This window comes from Euleptes europaea, chromosome 5 (genome assembly GCF_029931775.1).
Source record: "Euleptes europaea isolate rEulEur1 chromosome 5, rEulEur1.hap1, whole genome shotgun sequence".
Classification (NCBI taxonomy): Eukaryota; Metazoa; Chordata; class Lepidosauria; order Squamata; family Sphaerodactylidae; genus Euleptes; species Euleptes europaea.
Window position 1 is genome coordinate 71,618,723 of NC_079316.1, and position 22,859 is coordinate 71,641,581.

Sequence of the window (22,859 nt, forward strand, 5' to 3'; positions counted from 1 at the left end):
ATCCAATTAAACTGTTACTTTAATTAGCAGACATCAGATTGTCACAACTACATATAAGAAAAGAGCCTCTTCATAATCAAATCAAGATTTACTTGACATCAGTATTTACATTTTCATGTTTATTTAGACATTAACACATTTGAAATAAAAAAATAGATTTAACTATTAAATGTTGCCTTGAAATAATAAAATACGAAGAAAAGGCCTTTAAAAGTGGTATTGTGAAAAGCGTATTGCATCCTTTTATTTTCTATTCTTTTCTTAATGCAATACCCAATGATATTGGTCAGTTCCAATGGCACCCTTTAGCCATGCAGTCCTTTGAGAAAGCCTTAGCAGATTGATCTTCTTGCCTTTTTCATAGGGATTAGTCCTATTCCAGTAATCAGAGAGAGAGAGTCAGTTTTCCATCTATGAAAAACATAATGCTGTTTCAACCAATGTTGTACTGGTTATACGAAAGATTGCTCTGTTTCTTAGAGTTGCTTGCAATATGATGCTGAAGAAAAACCAAAACAGGAAACATTACGGTACTATCAGAACATTACTCCTTAATTGTGTGAAGTTATTGGACAAGGGTAGACATCCACAGGTAAGAATTCTCTCCTAATACAGTTATTACAGTATTATAATGACATCTGTCAGATAATGTGGGAACGACAGATCAAGTTTGTTAACACTTTAAATGCTGGGCTTTCAGCTTCATTAAAAAGCGATCTCCATTGTCAGGAGCTGACTTGAATTCACCTTTTCTTTCTTTTCTGCTAAGATTATTGCTTCAGCAAATTACATGCTCTCAGAACTATTCCAGCTGGATGAGCCTAAAAAAGATGAGGCTGGCGAGTTCCCCTTGAATGGTAATTCTGATGAAAGCTACAGTGAAGAAGAAGAAGAAATGCCTGATAGTGATGAAAACGGATCCTACAGCACCAGCTCAGATCCTCCTGATGACAACAAGGCAGTTGCCGTAATCAAATCTGTTGGGGAATTGTCTGTACCTGAAAAATACAAATCTACTCATCAAATACGTGTAAGATGACCCAGTATGTGTGGTATTGGCTCAGCAGAGTGGGAGCAGTTTTTTATAGTAACGTGGTGGCTTGTCTAAATGATGACAGCCTTTAGTGAGAAATCCCCCAGCACCAAGATATTGAGCATGAAGGAAAATGTGTCTTCCATTTTTCTGCAACAGGAGTTTGGACTCATAATATGCAGTTACAAGAATTCCCTCTCAACATAACCTTCCTCACAAGGCTCTTATGAGGATAAAACTGAGGAGGAGAGAATGATGTACCCTACCCCTAAGTTATTTGGAGGAAGGGCAGGATGAAAACTTTAAAGAATAGAAACTTCTCCTACGTAAACAAAATTACAGTATTATAAATTCTGGAACAAATATTAAAAACTATACAGAAAGAAAAATAGAAGAAAATACAATTCAATATCATGTAACAAAATCCAAGTAATATATTTTAAGAGTAACAAAGATGACACAAACAGGTAATTAACAGTGGCTCTTTAACAAAATATAGAAGGGGAGATGGTGCTTGAGGCCATTTGTCTGCTCCAAACAGGCTTCAGATCATGTGAGAGATCGCACAATTGTTTGTGTTGTTTTGGAGAATTTGAGAGATCGCACAATTGTTTGTGTCATTTTGGTTTGGCTGATAAGTTATTAAATTCTGTGTTCAGATTTTTCTTGGGCTGACACAGCTACCTGGAACAGGTGGTAACTTGAGAAAGGGCCTTGATTGTGGCACCAAAACTTTGGAACTCCCTCCTAAGGGAGATCCGTCAGTTTCCCTCTGTTGTCTTCCATCAGTGGGTGAAGACTTGTTTTGTTTTGTTTGGCGCTGCTTCACTAACTCCTATTAGTGCTTCGCCCTATTTGTTTGTATGTGTTTGTATTTTTTGTGGTTATATTAGGTTTTATTTAATTGTGTTAAATATATATATAATTTGTATTTTAAATGCTTTTTAATGTTTGAGAAGTTTTAAATGTTTGTGCCCTTGGAGACTCTGAATTGGGTAGAAAGGCCAGCCTAGAAATGTTTTAGATAAATAATTATTGAAGCTCTCTGGCCACAGAGTTTTGTGAAATCAGAAGCCTTGCTGGGCAAAAGCCCTACTTAGCCCCACCCACTTCCTAAAAACACTTGGTGGGCACCAGAAAAGGTGTCAGCGGGCACCATGGCACCCATGGGCACCATGTTGGGAACCCCTGTGGAAGACTGTTCTTCAGGTTTGGCATTCTGGGAGAGATTAGGTTTCAAACCATGTGAAATGCAGCGGGTTGGCATAAAACTACTTGTGGTGCAGAATTGTGCATTTTTAAATGCTTTCAGTCATACCCTGATAATGTTGAAGGTATAAGCCTTTATCACCCTTAGGCATATTTTAGGGAATGCATAAGGATAGTGTGGTCTCATTGGAAACCATTAAAAAGAGTTTCTGTTGAATGCCATTGATTCACTGGGACTGCATTTTATCTTTTCTGTTTAGCCTAGCTGTGCATTTCCTGTTTGTCATGACACTGAAGAACGATGCAGACTGGTACTCAGCTACGTTCTTGAGGTAGGTCTATGAAATGAATCTTTTTGTACGCTGGGTGTAGCTTTGCAGCAAATCAGCACACTGTATTTATATCTGCTTCAAAGTACAAATAGTGATTGAGAAGCTTTTTCTACAGGGCTTAAAATCAGTTGACAGTAGCATCAAGAAGGAAAGTGATCTTCCTGCAGCTGATCCCAGTACCCCTATTCCATTAAAGTATGAGGATGAATCAACAAGTGTTGGTCCTGAATGCCTTGAGAAACAGATGGCTTTGTTTTTAGACAAAAGTAAGTTAAACTGTTGTGCAAATGAACCTTTCAGTTAAGGCTACTGATACATTGTTTTGATCCTCTAAATAATTTATTGGCAAATCATTCTTTTCACTTAAAAGCAACATTTATTTTAGTCTTTCAGTAATTATAAGTTCAAACATACTGAGACATAAAACCAATCTTGGACACGTAGGCTCGGATCAATTGGCGTTTTTCCATGGAATCAAGGATTTTTCTTTTGGTATACAATTTTCTGAGCTCCCCCTCCCACAGCAGTGTTGAATGCCCCAGAAGTCTTGTTCTTGGGGGGGGGGTCTACTCTCCCTCAGAAGCAGGATTGCAGGGGGTCTTTTGGTGTGCCATGAGAGGGAGGAACCAAGAAAGCTGTATTCATTTTTTAAAAAACATATATATCTATATATATATCTATATATCTATCTATATATCTATCTCTCTCTCTCTCTCTCTCTCTCTCTCTCTCTATATATATATATATATATATATATTATTTTATTTGCATTGGTAAGACGTGTACACTAGCTGGCAGTCCTTCATGTAAAACTGTTTCATAAATTCAGATTATTGCAGGAAAATTTTACTGTGGGCTAAATTTAACTACAAAGGTAATAATGAACTGTTTTGTTTTAATTACAGTGGGGTTATTTCGGGAAGTTAAACGTGCTAGTCAGTCAGGAATGATTCCAGGTTCATGGCAGCACAAAATGAAACTTCAACTGATTTTGAAATCATCAAAAGCTTACTGTGTTCTCTCTGATGCTGCTGTGAGTCTACAAAAATATGGGCGAGCATTACGGTACATAAAACTAGCTCTGCAGTGTCATGGTAAGTTGTTGGAATTTTTTTAAAATTTGGTTCTAGACGTATAGGGTTGAATCTGTTGTCATCTCCACTTTAGTTGAGATGGGAGGGGGTGTTTAAATGTTGTTTTGACCAGGGAGTGTTTTCTTCCTTTGAGCAGGGTTCTGGATTAGATTACATCTGTTCAGTTTTGTACAGCAAAATTGCATTGCAAACAGATTTAATAAGTAACTAGAAAGCTTTTGAGGGTTGGCCCATTAATGACGAGCGGTATGAATGATGTGTCTCATTTTAAAGACCAACCAGTTTGACAAGCATGGGTAGGATATAAAAAAAGTAATATTGAAGGATGCCTTTTTTAAAAAAAAACTGACCATGTTTTTCAAATTAAATGTTCTCTACTAACAGTAGAACTCTGTCCTAACAGTAGAACTCTACTAACAGTAGAAAGTTTAATCAGCACGACAGTATTCACTGCGTGGCATTAACCGTGTTTGTGTACCATAATTTCTTGTTGGTTCTTGTGTCCTTTAAATCCTGTCATCCACGCAAACTACCAATACAGTCCCTGTGCATTCTTAGCATCTTGAGAGAGCCATTAAGGAGACTGTAAATATATATGCTTGGTAATGCATAGTACAAAGGGGTGTGGGCTTGAGAGTAGTTTAGGCCTAGAATCTAGATGTTGCTGTATATGCAGTTAATACTGAAGGTTTCAGCTTTCTTGGAACCCAAGTCAACAAGTTTGAAGTTGGGCTTAGAGTCAGAGATAAAAGCATGATTCTTTGATATTTGAGAAGATACTATGTGAAAACATCTTTTCTTTGTGTGGCGAAATGGCATTGCGGCTCTCCCTGTTCACTAGTTTCCTTTCTTACTTTCCCCTAACTAGATACATATTGCTGCCTCAGCACGAACCTGCTTTCTGAAGTACTCCTGTTTCTTTGCCAGTGTTTAAGTCTTTGTGGTGATATCCAACTCATGCTGGCTCAGAACGCAAACAACAGAGTTGCCTATCTTGAAGAGTACAACTATCAAACAAAAGAAGATCAGGAAATACTGCATAGCCTTCATAGAGAATCCAGTTGTCAAGGTACGATAATGGTCTTGGGGCAGAAGATAGTGTGATACCTATAAAGTTGGTTTGAGCATCCCCTTGCTGATTTCTTGTGTAGGGAGGGGGAAGATACTCTTGCAAGTTCCAGAAATGGCACGATCCCATCTGCCTGTAACAAATGAAGGGTAGACAGGGGGAATTGTCATATGTGCAAAAAATGTGTCATGCTGAACCTGTGAAGAGGGACTTAAGTAAGAGTTGAAGTATAATAGTTCATAGAAACCTGTTTTCATTCTTAGCTGCATTTTTAGCTTAAGCCTTATTGGCAGAATTGTTCTATAGATGGGTAGCTACTTGAACACTGGGCAAGTCCCTTCTTGCAAGCTGAGTACTGGTGTTGAGAGTCGCAATATGTCATGGTTGACAGGGAGAGTTCTGTCTCACTGTTAGTTGACACTTTCTGATAGGTAACTGTGACACCTGCATAACAACATTCCAGGCAGCAGTCCAAATCAAAATGATCCATTTAGTTGGGGAGGGAATTGGATTGTCTGAGCAACAAATGCAGTTCAGTGCCTGGAAGAATGTGACATTCTTGAAACAGAAGTTTTTCCCTTGTCTAAATACAGCAAATAAAAAAGACAAATAGCTGTTGCACTGTAATCATTCATATGGGCCTCATGTGATACTTACTTTTTACAGATTTCTTTTTACTTTTTACAGATATCTTTTTATTTATTTGGATGGCTTGATGTGTTGGATCCTAAGGACTCTTCTTGTGGAGTAGGCCTTTCTGCCCTTCCTCATTGGCACTGTTGTATTCCCTGTAATGTGGCATTTCAAGCCTGCCAAATGAATTGCTGCTGGCCTAGCAACCCCCAAATGGCTGCCAAGTGTAGTCTTCTGAGATCTTAGTAGTTTGCTGTTCTTAAAGAAGCAGACTTGATTTTGAGGGTTTTCTAATCCCAAGTGTGGTGGTCTTTTTTGACGTTTCATATCGGCGTACCTGGGAATTCCCCCAAGCTTGTAGAAAAATAGGAAATGGCTTCAGTAGTCATTGTCAAACTGCTTCTGATACCCTTCTTTTTTTGCAGTTTGGCCACAACTCATGAATAATGTGGTGTCTTAACTTTATTTTCTAGTATTTTCTTGGGCTACTGACTTGTCAACAGATGTGGAATGCCAACTTTCAATTAGCTGCAAATGTTATGAGGCAGCTAATGAAATCTTGCTTTTTAGTAACTTAAAACAACACAATCCAGAACAATATATACAGGTAATGAAGAGGACCGGTAATGTTCGAAATGAAATTGGAGTATTTTACATGAACCAAGCTGCTGCTTTACAGACTGAAAGAGTAGGTAAGTATTTATGTTTTTTTAAAAATCAGCACTGAATTCGTTTTAAATATGGGAGTTTAATTATCAGAAAAGATAACACAAACATTGCAATATGCATGTAGCACATGCCGGATTAAGTAAACATACTGCAGATGGTATTTGCATTGTAAAGAATAGAGAATGCCTAATATATTAGGTGCTATGTAATATAGGCAGGTTAATGCTGCTGCAGTCGTCTTGTTGGTGGGCTTCCTAGAGGCACCTGGATGGTCACTGTGTGAACAGACTGCTGGAGTTGATGGGCCTTGGACTGATCCAGCATGGCTTTTCTTATGTTCTTATGAATGTTCCATCACTGAATGAAGAAGAGTCGGCATATAAAAACCGACTACTACTTAAGGCAGAATCAAACCGGCTTACAAGCACATTCCCCTCCCACAACAGATACCCTGTGAGGTAGGTGGGGCTGACTGCTCTTAATAGAACTGTGACTAGCCCAAGGTCACCCAGCTGGCTTCATGTGGAGGAGGGGGAAACGAACCCAGTTCACCAGGTTAGCATCCGCCGCTCATGTGGAGGAGTGGGGAATCAAACCCGGCTCTCCGAATAAGAGTCCACTGCTCCAAACCACTGCTCTTAACTACTACACCACACTGGTGGTGATGAAGAGACTGAAGATAAGCTGGGGGGGGGATTTCATTTGCCTTCCATGGTAGTTCTCTTGAATGCCAGGCTGATTTCAAATCCTGGTTAAAAATGGAGCCCTGATTAGTACCTACTACAATTAATGGCATTGCTTATATAGCAGTTTACTGTGGCAAAGGAATTTACACTTGAGAGTGGAGAAGCTGGGGGAAGGAAGGTGCAGCCTTACACAGTCTTGGTCAAGTAACAGGCTTCGCTACTCTCCACTGGCCTTTAGTGGGGTTTGGCATTTGTTGTCGAGCATGAATATTAGAATGCAAGGCAAGGATTCGATGCCTCTTCCATCACAACAATTTAGAAAACTGAGATCTGAGTTTTGTTCACGTCTTCCCCATTTGTATCGGAAGTGTGGCTAGCAGCATTCTCGCAGCATGTTGGACAGACCCTGCAGAAAAGGTAGAACAAAAATATGCTCCAGCCTTGAATGAAACTGGCCTCTCATTCCTTCCATTCTATTCTAGAGAGCAAAACGGTATCTTCAGCCGAACAGCAGCTGTGGAAGAAAAGCTTCTCTTGTTTTGAGAAAGGGATTCAAAACTTTGAATCCATTGATGATGCTACCAATGCTGCTCTTCTTTTATGTAACATGGGAAGATTGATGCGGATTTGTGCTCATGCCCATTGTGCTTCTGGGGGAGATTTTAAAAGAGAATTTTCCCCTGAAGAGGCCCTTTATTATAACAAGGTAAACTTTTATTATGAACTTTTATTATTACAAGGTAAACTTTTCCTGGATAGAATAGGCCTGTGTAATAATTTCTACCTAAGCATAGGAAAGAGGTACACAATTATTTGGACGGGTTATATGTTGAATTTTTTTAAAATATATATTATGGGGTTCTGTCTCAAATTTAGACTATGATTTTTTTTCAGACTTGCAAAATTTTGTTTTAAAAGTAGCAGTTACATTTTTTTTAGCATCTGTTCTTTACTAGAATAGGGATGGATAATTCCTTACCTGACCCTAAATATCATTACATCAGAAGTAAAAAGCCAGTTCAGGTGGTTGTGTGGTGCCTTATATGAACAGATAACTGTTTACACAAGCAGTCTGATTGTGGAAGCAGTGTATTAATAGAGAAGGACACTCACAGAAGTCCAAGTGGCTTTTATGAGCAGGGATTTCCACATCCCTACAGAGACTCACATAAAGCACTGCGGGGACTTTGTATCCTTGATGTTACACAGTTTGCTTGAGTACCGTATTTTTCGCTCCATAGCACGCACCTGACCATAACACGCCCCCCCCCCCAGCTGGCCATCGGGGCGGGGAAAGCCGGCTCGCGCTGGAACGACGCGAGCTGGCTCTGTGCGCCCCGCCCACAAAAGCCGGCTCGCTGTTCCAGTGTGCCCAGCCGGCTCTGTGCGTCCCGCCCGCCTCCCAGCTGGGAGCGCACAGAGCCGGCTGGGCGGCTGGAACGGGGCACACAGAGCCGGCTCGCGTCATTCCAGCGCGCCCAGCCGGCTCTGTGCGCACATTCGCTCCATAACACGCACAGACATTTCCCCGCACTTTTCAGGAGGAAAAAAGTGCGTGTTACGGAGTGAAAAATACGGTAAATGTTCATGAAAGTGGTCAGCTGGAGCAAATGGACTGTTAGAAAGAGCATCTGAACAAATTCAGCCTCAGAGTTCAGTGAAGTGAATGTTCTTTGGACTGCAGCCTTAGCATCAGGGACAGCTATAGGAAAATATAGGAGGAGCCAACCAGGTGGTTTCAGGTGTATTTATTTCAGAGGAGTGACCAGTGGGGTGCCACAGGGGTCTGTCCTGGGACCAGTACTATTTAATATTTTTATAAATGACTTGGATGATGGGATAGAGAGCATGCTAATCAAATTTGCAGATGACACCAAGTTAGGAGGGGTAGTTAATACCCCAGAGGGTAGGGTCAGAGTTCAGAATGCCCTTGATAGACTGGAGAGCTTGGTAATTTAAGTAATAAAATGGATTTCGGTAGGGAGAAGTGTAAGCTTCTTCACCTAGGCAGAAACAACATAAGGCACAGGTACAGGATGGGAGAGAGCTGGCTTCACAACAGTACATGTGAAAAAGATCTGGGAGTCTTAGTGGACCACAAACTGAACATGAGTCAACAATGTGATATGATGGCTAAGAAGGCCAGTGCAATTCTGGGCTGCATCAATAGGAGTATTGTGTCTAGATCAAGGGACGTAATACTACCACTGTATTCTGCATTGGTCAGACCTCACTTGGAATACTGTGTCCAGTTTTGGGCTCCACAATTTAAGAAGGTTGTTGACAAGTTGGAGCTTGTCCTGAGGAGGGCGACCAGAATGGTCAAAGGTCTGGAATCCATGCGCTATGAGGAGAGACTTAGGGAGTTGGGTTTGTTTAGTTTGGAGAAGAGAAGGTTGAGGGGAGACATGATAGCCATGTTTAAATATTTGAAGGGATGTCATGTTGATGAGGGAACTAGCTTGTTCTCTGTTGCTCCAGAGACGAAGACACGGAGTAATGGATTTAAACTAATAGAAAAGCGATTCAACCTAAACATTAGGAAGAACTTCCTGACGGTGAGGGCGGTTCGATGGTGGAATGCACTGCCTCGGAGGGTGGTGGAGTCTCCGTCATTGAAGATCTTTAGAATCATAGAGTTGGAAGGGACCACCAGGGCCATCAAGTCCAACCCCCTGTACAATGCAGGAAATTCTCAACTACCTCCCCCCTCTACACCCCTAGTGACCAGAAGATGGCAAAGATGCCCTCCCTCTCATCATCTGCCTAAGGTCACAGAATCAGCATTGCTGACAGATGGCCACCTAACCTCTTCTTAAAAACCTCCAGGGAAGGAGAGCTTACCACCTCCCGAGGAAGCCTGTTCCACTGAGGAATCGCTCTAACTGTTAGAAAATTCTTCCTAATGTCTAGACGGAAACTCTTTTGATTTAATTTCAACCCGTTGGTTCTGGTCCGACCTTCTTGAGCAACAGAAAACAACTCGGCACCCTCCTCTATATGACAGCCCTTCAAGTACTTGAACATGGTTATCATATCCCCTCTCAGTCTTTTCCTCTCCAGGCTAAACATACCCAGCTCCTTTAAACAGAGGCTGGATGGCCATCTGGCAAGTGCTTTGATTGTGGGATCCTGCATGGTGGGGGGAGGGTTGGGGTCACTGGGGATGTTGGGGGAAGAGGTAGTTGTTAGTTTCCTGCATTGGGAAGGGGGTTGGACTAGATGACCCTGGTGGTCCCTTCCAACTCTATGATTCCATGATTATTTTATATATTTTATACATTTGACAGGCGTTTGAACAATGGAATCCGTTGCTCAAGAAGCAAAATGTCTTCAATGTTATGTTTGTTTTTAACCCCCTATGAGATCCTGAATCTTATAGCTGGCAGTGGGCAACGGTTTCCAAAGCCTAGGAACATGTCTCAGAATGCATGCTGTCAAGTGCCCCCGCCCTAATATTAGTTGGAACTACCACACTGTCCCCTGAAGATTTCAGGGAGTGGGAGGAGATACAAGGGAAAGATACTGCCTTTAAATATACTGGACTAATGGCATAAGGGGCATTAAAGATAATTGGAGCACTGTACTTTAGCCTTAAAGCAAATTGGCCCAGTACAACCAACCCCCCCCCCCCAAAAAAAAACTGTTGTACCAACACTAGAAATGAGCCTGGCTGCTACATTTTGAACCAATTGTATCTTCCAAACCATCTTCAAGGACAGCTCTCTATAGATGACAGAATAGTAGCTCAATCTGGAGGTTATCAGTGCACATGCTTAAAGCTAAGCCCTTCAGTTGTAGGAAGTGATATGTATGGGAAATCACCTGAAACTGACAAAATCACTGCAGCATTCTGCACTAGTTGCAACTTCCAAATGTTCTTCAGGGGTAGGTAGCCCCAAGTCGAGCTCATTGTAATAGTCTAATCTAGATGTGACAATGGCATGGATCACTGTGGCTTGATCTGACTGAACCAGGAACAGGTGCAACTGACGTTCCAGTTGATTACTCACTGTGAGGGGGACTCCATTTTGCCGGGATGTTCAGTTCATTCGTCTTGATCCAGTCCATTACTTACCTCATACAAGAGGTATAAAGACAAAGCTGCTCAAAATCTCCACTCTCTCCAAGTGACTTCATATAAATGTTTAAAAACCACTTGGGAGAAGGTATATCCTTGGATGGGGGGAGGCCCCCCCAAGGGTGAGCTCCCATCTAGGAGAATGAAAGTCTCTCAAGGATCAACTCCTATGATGAGGTAGGAGTCGAATTGCAGTAGCATGGTTCCTCCACCTCCTATCTTAGCTAGTAACTCCAGAAAGATACCATAGTTGATGGTGTCTAAAGGTAATGAGGGATCTAGGAGAACAAACTATCTTGCTGCTCCTGTGATCTCTTGATGAAGATAATCAACTGGAGTGACCAGTGTAGCTTTAGTAGTGTACCCTGGCCAAAAGCAAATGGAAATGGTGGAACATTATGAGTTTGAGACAATGGTTAGTGGACATGTACTGCTTGCAGTGGTGCTTGTTTAGTTCTTCATGTGAAATTCTAGAAAGACCATGTCTTTGGGTCTTAAGTTTGTAGGCATTTGAGTTCAGTGGCTAACTTAAACACACATCATAGGCGAGCCGTACAGATGTTTCCTTAAACTTGCTTTTAAGAGAGGTTAACAGACAACAGTTCAATAATGGGGAGTGTGCTGTTTGGCTTTTTACAATGACCATTGTTCAAAACCAACAATTGGCATTGAACCACTTAGGTTTGTAATAGTAATATTCACTTTTAATAACTTCTTTGCTGTGCACTGATCATATTTTTAGGCTGTTGACTATTATCTGAAGGCCTTAAGATCACTGGGAAAAAGAGAAGTCCATTCAGCCGTCTGGGATTCTGTCAACTGGGAACTGTCTACTACGTATTTTACTATGGCAACTCTGTTGCAAGACTATGCTCCATTATCCAGAAAGGCTCAGGAGCAGGTAACCAATTTTTATTTTGGGATTTCTAGTAAAATTATTAGTATTACTAGTAATATTAAAATTATTATTATTTCTAGTAAAATTATTAGTATTAGTATTAAAATGTCACAAAAGGCCTGATTGAAGCCTGAAGTTTTATTAAGCCACTCATGCATAAATATCGTTCTGGTACTGTCTAAAAATGGAAACTTTAAAGGGACAGGCATGATATGATTACTTGTTTTGCCATTGTAAGCCAGGCATGATGACTTTAGTTGACCTCTTCCAGGTTTGATTAACTTGACTGCAGAAGTAAGGAGATTATTTCTGAAATCAATTGGTTTTGATATTATAATTTTGACAGGTTGTTCTTGGTGTGTTGTGTTTTAGATAGAAAAGGAAGTTCGCGAGTCAATGATGAAATCTTTGAAATACTGTGATGTGGATACCGTGTCTGCACGACAACCCCTTTGCCAGTACCGGGCGGCTACTATTCACCACAGGCTGGCTTCCATGTATCACAGCTGTTTGAGAAACCAGGTATGTCCTTAGAGACACTTTGTGCCTTTCTATCATGGTTCCTAAGCAAAATCACCTGGAAAACATTGTAAAGGCTGAAACAGCCATGCTGCCTTATACTGAATCAGACCCTTGGTCCATCAAAGTCAGCATTGTCTACTCAGACTGGCAGCAGCTCTCCAGGGTCTCAGGCAGAGATCTTTCACATCACCTACTTGCCTAGTCCCTTTAACTGGACATGCCAGGGATTGAACCTGGGACCCACTGCATGCCAAGCAGTTGCTCTACCACTGAGCCACGGCCCCTACCTAATACTGTATTGGCAGGGGCATCTATTCATCATTCACTTTATGAAATAGTGAATGTATAGAAATGAAAAAGTTTCAGCATAAAAAATGAAGCACCAGAAAATTCTCTACCCCACATCTCCGGAGGGGACTATTCTGCTTTTTAAAAATCCCCTTTTTGTATGTAGCGATTTTGGATTTTCTGGGGAGGGCACAGCTTGCAAAGAATTTTTTTGAAGAATCAAGGAAGGGTACCTGAAAAAAGGGTTGCTCAGGGTAAGGTAGTTGTCTTCCCCCCCCCCCTTGAGTGCTAAAAGAACACAATAGCAAGTGGTATATTGGAAGTGTACAGAGCCACAGAGAATGCTGGAATGGTTTGCAAAACTGCAGGGCTGTGGAATGAGTGTGAGAATTGTTGCTTGTGCTGAGTGAAGCCACATTCAGTATGGAGCAGGGGCCAGTGTTGCTTTCACAGTTGATAATAACAACCAGGGGTGTGCAGGAAACATGTCATTTTCTAGTGAAAGAATGCTGCAGTTTCAGTGTTGGTACCATGTGTTACCCTAGTAACAGAAGCTCTGTCTTGAAGGATAATCTGGATCCTGAGCAACGAGTGAATGAAAACTTTAGCTTGGGTCCAAAGCCACAAAGGGAGTTTGCAGAAACGATCATTGCTGATCTTCTCTTCCTGCCGGGATCCCATCTGGTTCCTCAAAGTTTCTCCTGAGAGTTAGGGAATGTGTGGCACAGTGGGAAGGGAAAAATCAGTAGGGTCTCCTTTCTCCATTGCATAAAATCTTGCTTTCTTTGCGCAAGTGCTTGGAAGGGTGTGAGGGCCATCAGTCCCTACCTTTCGCTGTAGATCCTTTGCTCTTCAATCCGAAGGTCCTTCTCCAGGTGATTGGGAAGCACAGGGAGCTGCAGTGGGCTTTTGACGAAGATCCCTTCCATTAATGCCCTGCTGTTTGCATCCAAACTTTTGTGTTCGTTGCATGGTTAAAATGACTGTCTGAAAAATGCTGTAGGGGGAGAGCTTTTCCTTGAACTGTGAATTTGGATAAGAAGAAAATGTAATTTCACAGCACGCTGCCAGGATGATGGGACCACTCCAGTGGGAGCCTGCACATATTTAATAGCAATCTGTTAAAGAATTCGCCTTTCAAACAGTCATAAAGAAAGTCCCGTACCATATGCTTTATTTTGAGCACCTATTTTCGGTAAACATTTAAGCAACTCTGTAGCGAGCACAGGACAGTGTGGGGTTATGCTTTTGAATTCTTCTGAATGAACTTCAAAACAACAACAAAAAGGATTTTTCTCCCTTAAAGGTTGGCGATGAACATCAGCGGAAACAACACAGACTACTGGTTGACCTTCATTATGGTAAATCTGTGAAGTTTTTCCAGCTCCTGAAGGATGCACCGTGTGAGTTGTTGCGTGTACAGCTGGAAAGAGTAGCATTTGCAGAATTTCAGATGGCAAGTAAGTGGGACAGTTGCTATGACAAGAATAACTATGATCCAAGTTCTTTGGGAGGGGGGGAAACCAAGCAAACACTGATCAGTGATTGCCTAGGATACATCGAAATTTGCTGTTGCTTTGGTGAAAGCTTGCATCTATTTTATGTTAAAAAGAAAATTCCTGGTTTTTTAAATTCTCTATTTTTGGACAGGGTGATAGTAAGTATGACGTGTTTTAACGCTCGTTTCTTTCTGATCCTAATTTTAGGTCAGAATAGTAGTAGTGGAAAGTTGAAGACTTTGCACGGGGCCTTGGATATAATGATACAGACCCATTCTGTTTTTCATTTAATGAGAAAGGAACTGATTGGTGAATGTGAGCAGGTAATTAGAAAGCATGGTTCTGCAGTGTTGCATGGTTGCTGACATCTGGCTACTGTGTGTTCAGAAAGAAATGTCAAATTGGTATTTGTATAGTTGGTAACTCCACTATAGCTAGGGTTGCGAACCTCCCAGTACTAGCTGGAGATCTCCGGCTATTACAACTGATCACCAGCTGATAGAGATCAGTTCACCTGCAGAAAAATGGCTGCTTTGGCAATTAGACTCTATGGCATTGAAGTCCCTCCCCTCCCCAAACCCTGCCCTCCTCAGGCTCCGCCCCAAAAATCTCCATGTATTTCCCAACCTGGAACTAGCAACCCTAATTATAGATTATTTTGTTTTATGAAATTACATTTTTGTTCTGAAACCAGTGTTCATTATGTATTAATTTGTGATATTCTATCTAGATTTAGTAACCATTTTCACAAATGTCCTGTTTTCAGGGACTTGAAGATGGCAAAAGCAATGCTGAGAAAGTATCAACTGAAAATTCTTTTGTTAGCCTTAACAAGGAAGAAGTATCAAAGCTCCTTAGTATATTTGAGTCTCGATTGTCCTTTCTCCTCCTCCAGTCCATTAAGCTGCTTACATCAACAAAAAAGAAAATGGGGTAAGTGTCAGTTCATAGTGTAGTCTTTTTTTGTGGCATGATTACCCCACGTAAGTGCTCGCATATTGGTGGGTTTCTCTAGAAAGATATTCTTTCATTTTGCTGCCCAGCCTCCCTTATATATAGGTTTGCATCACTTATTTGTATTTACTTAAAATGCAGAAGTGGACCATACATCATTCATTTAAATTACTATGAATACATGTTTATGTTTATTCATTTAATCCTAAGTGTACATACACATTTCACAAAGAACATATAACCGCCACCAAAATGCTATTGTTTATGATCTTGAAATTAATATCAAAATCACTACCTTACAAAACTACAGGAGAGTTGTGCAATTAAACAAATTGACAGTCAAATGCAGCTCTTTCTACCAAAACTCATAAAAAGGTCTCCAACCTTCTGAAAAACAAGTTTTTTTATCTTGCTTGTTACCATGATCATTGGCATACTTACTCAGATCCTGCTGAGAGAATGAAGGAAAAAGGTCTCCTTCATATGTTTATGCATATGCACGCAAATGATGATATCACAGGTTCTGCTGAGATATGGAGCATTCAGATTAAGACTGAGGTTGCTGCAAGAAAGGTGTCGGGTGTATGTCAGTGTGCGCAAGCAGGCTCTGTTCCCCTGTACTTAATGGCAACCTCATTGGAGGGAAGGTTGGAAACAGTACATATTGTTGCTGTGAGTGCTGTTCTTTGTTAGAGCTGGAATACTAGATCCAGCGTGACACATCTGGCACATCCTTCAGCATTTGGATTTTGTTAGGCTAATGCGTCTAAATGGAAGAGCCAAAAGATCTGCTGGATTTGGGCTTCCGTGTTAGAAAATTTGAGGGGGAAAGAGAAACTCGGAATGCCAGTCATGTACTGTGCAAGGAGAATAGTCACCTTCAGGCTTTGGATGCCTGCGCTGATGTATGTTTGGAAGTCTAGCAACTACTAGCCCTCCTGCTGAACAGCTTAAGGGGGGAGTAATACAGAATAGCAGGATGGAATAGCAGCAGAGAAGTTGCAGTGCTTCCAGTTTTGTCTTTAGTTGTTGCACTAGATTTTTAATTCTCCACAAGGTGGCAATATAAATACAGAGTACCAAAATTTAGCTTCTTTCTAACTAATTTCTTGCTAATCCATTAGCACCACTAGCTGTTACAGTGCTGTAGTAGTGTATATAATACAGGCTTAGAGAAGCTGAGAATCGCATGCCAGAATATTTACTTACCAGAATATTTACTTACAATTCCTATTCTTCTGTTTTAATCACTACCAACATGAGATGGATTGACGCCAAAGTGGATTTGATTTAAATCACGATTTAAATTACTACTCAGTAAGACTAAATTTGAGTCATGGTTTTCTACACTCTTTTATTGCTCCTGCCATTATAGTTTTTCTTCTTCAGGGAGAGAAAAATATAAACCTCAGGCTATACCCACAAGGATTCCAAGATTTGTGGGGTGTTCTGCTCAAAAGGTTTCACTTTCATTTTTATTGCTTGCCCCTCCCTCCTCACACCTAGCTCCTTGTGCAGATCTATTCCACTCTGAACAATCTTCAATTCATTGAACTTCTTGCAGTTTAGCACTTAAGGGGTAAGGGGTTGATTCTGTGTACCTAGATTTGCAAAGGAACAATGGGATTAAGACCTTTTTCTCTGTTTATTTTGTAACATTTTTGCTGTGAAGAAGGGGCATATTATCTCTGCAAAGACAAATTCACAGTTTTGAGAACTGCAAAACCAAGCATCTGTGATAATATCTTCTAGATAGAAAAAGTGCCCAAAATAATCTTATAGAAACCCTCTGGAAGAGCATGAAACTGTGAATGGATTAATGGAATTCATTTACCAAAAAAATTAAACATTGCATAAATATGCTAGATAATTAAAAACTAATTCTTATTTCATGATGAATAATCTTTGGACGATAGCATCTCTTAAATAGAAAACGATCTTTAGATTTTTCCTCAAAAAGCATTTTATTTTTAAAAATTCAATTTAAAGCAAAAACATCTGATTTGAATCAAGAAGACGAAGAGTTGGTTTTTATACCCCAAGGAGTCTCAGACTGGCTTACAATCTCCTTCCCTTCCTCTCCTCACAACAGACACCTTGTGAAGTAGGTGGGGCTGAGAGAGCTCAGAGAGAACTGTGACTAACCCAAGGTCACCCAGCAGGCTTCATGTGTAGGAGTGGGGAAACCAACCCAGTTCACCAGGTTAGAGTCCACCGTTCATGTGGAGGAGTGGGGAATCAAACCCAGTTCCCCAGATTAGAGTCTCTTAAGCACTTCACCACTGCAAAAGAAAAAAATCTGATTTTTTTTTTTAATCATTGATTTTTATCCACCCTGATTGACGCTATAAAGGAAGCCATGGCCCTCAGTCTGCAAGACCTGAGCAAGCCTATTAATGATAGGACATTTTGGAGAACATTAATTCACAGGGTTTCCATAAGTTGGAAGCGACTTAACAGCACGTAGCACACACACAATTGTCTTTAAAGACTCTGTATGTACTTTGCAGCTTTTTAAAACATTTCAAATTGAAAGCATAAAGCTGTTGTAAGCACGTCGTTGTAACTGGTGCTATAGCGGGATCGTATATTTGGCATGCCCCTGCTTAGCTCCACCTGCTGCCACAGAGGCCGCTGACAGATTGCGCCGGGGTTCTTCCTTCAGCTTGAAACTCGGGCCGCTGCTCAAATGACTGCGATGCCTTTGCACTGTGCTTTTATGTGCCAGCAGCGTCACCGTAGTAGTTTCAGTCTTGCTAATGATGGGGGATAGGACTGACTCTCTGTACATGGTCGCCAGTGGTGGTTTTGTGTAAGTTTACGCAAATTGTGACTTGATACCATAAGGCTGGGGTTGCCAGGTACTGCTTTGTTTTAATTTCAAAAGGCTTTGGGGCTAAGTTAACCCAGTGTAGGGGGCTGGTTATTCCATCACTTCATTTCCTATCACTCCCATTACTCAGCATTTGGTGGTTGGCAGCCTGTGTGGGCTGGCCTGCTTTAAAAGCAAAGTAGGTGAGATGATTCTAAAATTGTACTTCTACTTTATTAAGGTTTAATAGCCCATTAGGCATACATCGAAAGTATTTAAGAAATAGAAATAACAGCAAAACTAAATATAAACACATCAACTGTGCAATTGTTGCTACAGCCACTTAAAAGTAACTTTAGTTTGTGAATGTCTGAGGTAGCTGAGTACTTTAGTAGCCACTTTGCGAGAAATTTCTCCCTGGCTGTGGCATATTTTGGACAGTAAAATAAGACATGTAATAATCAGCAAACTAACAATTCTCCGTTGGAATATAACTGGCTGGAGCAGGATTCTAAAATGATGTCTGCTGTGGGTCATTCAAGTAACTTGACTGCCGCATGTATGAATTGACTATAGGTTGGAGACAGTTTGTTAAAAGAGGCACGAACATAGTAGGGCAAGAGATTTTGAAAAGTAGAAAGAACATGAAAGCTGTAGAGAAGATAGTACTTGTCGGCATAGAAAATGTAATTTAACATTGCAAAGCTGACTTCCAGCTCCCCTGGGAGCTCCCGATGCCGTCGCTTGGCCATTCTGTACAGAAAGGTCAAAGATGCAGAGATGGGTAACAAGGGTTGTCAGACCCTGAATTATGTTTGCACCACTACTAGAGCATAGGATTCAGTAGCACAGATGGCTTCATAGATTTTAACTGAGAACCCTGAACAAGGGAGCAATCTTATGGGGATGAGTTTGTTACATTACTTTATCTCATCTCAGATTTAAGTAGGGCGCTTGGCTATCAGAATACAGTCTTAGCTAGTATTTATTATAATGTTGCATTCCTTCAGTAGAACAGCAATGAATAAACCATAGCTTAAAATGAACAAAATAGTATTTCTCTCTATATAACACCCAAGTGGAATCTGGCTACAAAAACAGTTTTAAAACTCTAAATGCCTCCTCCTGGATATTCTTATTTAAATTCATTAGTACATCTTGATTGACAAGTTAGTATGGGTAATAAATGAAGCTGTCAGGTCACTTTACCAAATGTTAAAAATTTAATTGCTGCTTGCTTTCTTGGAATATTTCTTGTACTGCTGAAAAAAACTGCCAACTGTTCTGTGTTGGTCAGTGGACACCATAAATCTAATGCTTGCTTGGCATGTTTTCTTATGGTGTGTGTATGTGTAATTCTATGGGTTAATCTGGTTGTCGTAGTATGGCAGTCTTCCTCATGGAAAATATTGAATTTTTTTCTGAGTCTTTTCTAGCTTACATAGAAGACAACAAAGCACTTATCCATAAACTCTACAAGTGTAGTTCTATATGTAGTGAAGCTTCATTCTTAATCTGCAATAAATACATATCAGATAGAAAATTTATATTTATATTTAATTTTTCATGTAATTGCTATGAATGCAAATTAATAAAATATGGAGTTGGAGATTTAGGATCTAAGTAAGCAAGCTTTCCTTCAATGAAGCAAGACTCCTCACTTAGCAAAAGGGAGACAGTTCTACATAGTGAGTCCCTCTGGCAAATTACTTTTGTGACAAATGTAAGATGCTACCAAAATGTATTGGCATAGATGCAGAGAAGCTGGCCCACATTTGCACTGGTTATGGCAGGGGTCCCAATCTTATTGAGCTGGTGAGCACTTTTAGAATTTTGAGAAAAGGAATGAGCACCACCCACGAAACGGCTGCTATGGAGGGCCGAGGCCATTCTGAAAGTGAATTCTGTGGAGTACTGGGACCAATCACAAAATTTTGAAAAATTGCAAGCCAAGCAACCTCCTACCATAAAGTCAGTTATTTTTGGGTTCTGCTGCAATGTAAAGGAGGATTGGTGTTCAGCTTCATTTCCCCTTTATTTCCTCCATTTTTAAAAACATTTTCAAGTAGCGATTGGTAAAGGAGTAGAACTGTTGGACCTGACTGACAAGGGGTGGTGTAAAATGCCTGGAGTAATTTGCAGAGGTCCTGTTAATCTTTTTTTTCCCCCTCCCCAGAGGTAACATTGAAGAGGAAGACGTTCTCAAGGCCAATAAGTACGTTTACTCACTTCTCTTGCGATCAGTGGCTAACAAAAACCTGACTCTGCTAGAAAGAATAGAAGTCATTTTGAACTTACTGGAACAGTTAACCCAGGGCAGTGAAGGCAAAAATCTGGGTATTCAGTGACCTAAAACTGAACAGTGCTACGTCGCAGAAGTTGAATCAGTGCCTTGCTCCAGAAGGGATTTATGATTTTGTTCTATACGCTGTTTTTAATTTATATTGCATATTTAAATGGCACAGCTGGAAAAACAGAAGTTTTTATATTTAAAGTGTTAAACACTTAATATAGGTGTAAAAAATGTACAGTTGGTTTTAGTGTTTCATAGAGTGGTTTTGTTAACACTAAATCTGTTAAGGCTTCATTTTGCTGCTTTTGTAAACAGTTTGTAAAGCAAATCCTCCACTGAAGGCATCTACCAGTAGTATTAATGAAAACCATCAAGCAATTCTATTTTATATATGCAAACCATTATAGTACCAATTATATTCCTCCAAATGTGCCTTTTCACTTCAGCGTAACACTTAATTCAGACATTATCCTAGAACAAAAAACGGCCTCCTTTTTATCTTGCCACTACCTTTTCCAGAACTGAAACTGTGAATAAACAAAGTTGTATTTTGAAGAGTTATTAAAATATATATATTAGCATTTGGTTAGTGGTGTGTCGTGTTCCTCCTTCAGAACCCAAGTGTGCAAATACATTTGAGGGTAAAAGCCAGAAGATTGTAACACTTTCCACTGAACATTCATTGGTAATCACCTTGCCTATTTCATTCTTTCCTGTGTGCAAGCAATATACCATTGTGTAATTTGGTATGCATCTTTTACAAAGTTAAATTTTTAGCGATAACAATGTCTGTACATAGTCCAACGGGGCCTGATAATAAGTGTGTGGCTTCAAGCTAACAAATCAACAGTTCTCAAATCATCTTTTGATTCATGCCAACTCAATGAATAAAATACAGCATTGTAGGTATATTTGCTGGGAAAAGTTGAAGGCAGCAGGAAAAGAGGAAGACTCAACAAGAGATGTATTGACCTTATAAAGGAAGCCACAGTCCTCAGTTTGCAAGACCTGAACAAGACTGTTAAAGAGAGGACGTTTTGGAGGACATTGATTCATTGGGTTGCCATGAGTCAGAAGCGACTTGATGACACTTAACATATACACCAGGTATATTTGCATGGCTGAACCTTCTGCAATAACTGCAGGCCTAAATAGTGAATGAAAACACTGAGTATTGTTACTGTATCATCCCTGAATCAATGTGATGTATCAAGACCTTATCCAGTCCCTGCTTTTACCTGTATAAAGTATAATAGATTTTCCTGTTAACTATAATTTCTGTGGCAGTTTACACAGTTATAAGAAACTTGTAACCACAAAGCTGCATCCTGTGAGGCTTTTCCACAATGGGAACCTCATTCTTCTAGTAAGATCCAGTCATAACATTAACAGATTGTAATATCACAGTGACGTGTATTCTTGAGTCCCGACTTTTATTGCTGTCCTCTTCCTTGGTACATGGAAGACAAAACAGCATGAAACACCACTAAACTAATGTGAGAAGGTTTGTGTCATTGCTGTTTTTCTAAAAAGAGAGAGACCCTCAAGGTACTATTGCTGTAGTGTGGGAAACAAGTGAACATCCAAACATAACCAGTAATGCAGTCAGTTTCCATCAGTGGATGTGTTGGTGGCTGCTGACTTCTGTCCTTTACAGGTAGATGGGACAGGTTCATTTCCTGTGAAAGACCATTTGTGTTTTTTCCACTACCTATATTTTGTCCTCCCTGCTCAGCTTAACCTGTGAGAAAAGCAGTTAAGACAGTGTTGTAAATCAATGCAGCGTGTGTGCTAACAGCAATATTAAGATTCTCTGTTCTGTTCTCATTTTGATTCTAAACACTGTAACATAGCTTAAGAGAGGGAAATACCTGTTCATCGTCATGGCTTCTGTGCAGGCACACATGGGAACTGCGCTTGCGCAGGCCAGCCGCAGAGATCTTCTAGCAAACTTTTAGCGAGGTATAGCTCTTTAAGAGCGCTCAGCCCCCCTCGCTTCGGGTCTCCGAGCCCAACGGCTCTTCCTGCCCAAAGGGACACGTGACGAGGGGGAGGGGCAGAGCTTTTCCCTCAGTTCTTTCTCTGCCGCCATGGAGTTAGGACGTGAAATTGAGCTTTGTGAGTTTTCTTCAAAACTCGATGAGGCAAAAATTTCTAAAATTGATATGGCTCTCTTCAAAAAGTGTCGTGCGTGCGGCTCCAAGATGGCTCAGAGCGATGAGCATGATTGCCTGTTTTGTCTTGGTGAGGGCCATATTCCATCTACGTGTAAGGCCTGTAGCCTGTTTACTACCAAGGCCAGGCAAGAGCGGGCCTCTCGGCTGAAGGCCTCCCTCTGGGGGAAAAACGCTTAAGGCCCTGGATAAATCCACCCAACCTTCCAGACCCAAGGCTACTTCGGTGGTTTCCATCCCTATGACCGAACCGGGTCCCGCTAAGGAGAAGGCTTCGGAGAAGCGGGCGACTCCGAGGTCTCCTCAACGCCGGTCGTCGGATCCGGGCGCTGCGCGCTCTCCTCGGAGGGTCGACACTTGCTTTTTGTCATTGGAGGACGAGGCGCTGGAGGTTCCGTTGCCTGAGTTGGGGCTTGCTGCGGGAGATGCCCCCGTTCCTGCCCCGTATGGTCCATGGGCACACCACCACCATTAACGCGGGTCGTGTTGCCCGCCGTATCCTGCTCCTGAGTATGGCATACGTTCGCCTTCTGCCCGGGAATCCCGGCATCGATGTCAGCCTTCTCCCAGACCATCCACCTTGGCTTCGCAGATGTCGGTGCCAGATGTGGTC

At 41.0% G+C, this 22,859-nt stretch overlaps 1 protein-coding gene across 1 annotated transcript in view; it reads left to right on the top strand.

The window, feature by feature from the left end:
- EDRF1 (erythroid differentiation regulatory factor 1) overlaps positions 1 to 20,138 on the top strand; it is a 36,763-nt gene extending 16,625 nt beyond the window's left edge. The window contains exons 10-23 of the mRNA XM_056849916.1: positions 481 to 592; positions 770 to 1,030; positions 2,503 to 2,574; positions 2,690 to 2,840; positions 3,480 to 3,668; positions 4,537 to 4,737; positions 5,844 to 6,062; positions 7,208 to 7,431; positions 11,549 to 11,707; positions 12,077 to 12,226; positions 13,821 to 13,974; positions 14,221 to 14,336; positions 14,780 to 14,946; positions 19,956 to 20,138. Of these exons, the coding sequence (XP_056705894.1) occupies positions 481 to 592; positions 770 to 1,030; positions 2,503 to 2,574; positions 2,690 to 2,840; positions 3,480 to 3,668; positions 4,537 to 4,737; positions 5,844 to 6,062; positions 7,208 to 7,431; positions 11,549 to 11,707; positions 12,077 to 12,226; positions 13,821 to 13,974; positions 14,221 to 14,336; positions 14,780 to 14,946; positions 19,956 to 20,127 (2,347 nt within the window). The 3' untranslated portion in view covers positions 20,128 to 20,138. The remainder of the gene's footprint in view (positions 1 to 480; positions 593 to 769; positions 1,031 to 2,502; positions 2,575 to 2,689; positions 2,841 to 3,479; positions 3,669 to 4,536; positions 4,738 to 5,843; positions 6,063 to 7,207; positions 7,432 to 11,548; positions 11,708 to 12,076; positions 12,227 to 13,820; positions 13,975 to 14,220; positions 14,337 to 14,779; positions 14,947 to 19,955) is intronic.
- The last annotated feature ends 2,721 nt before the right edge of the window (positions 20,139 to 22,859 follow it).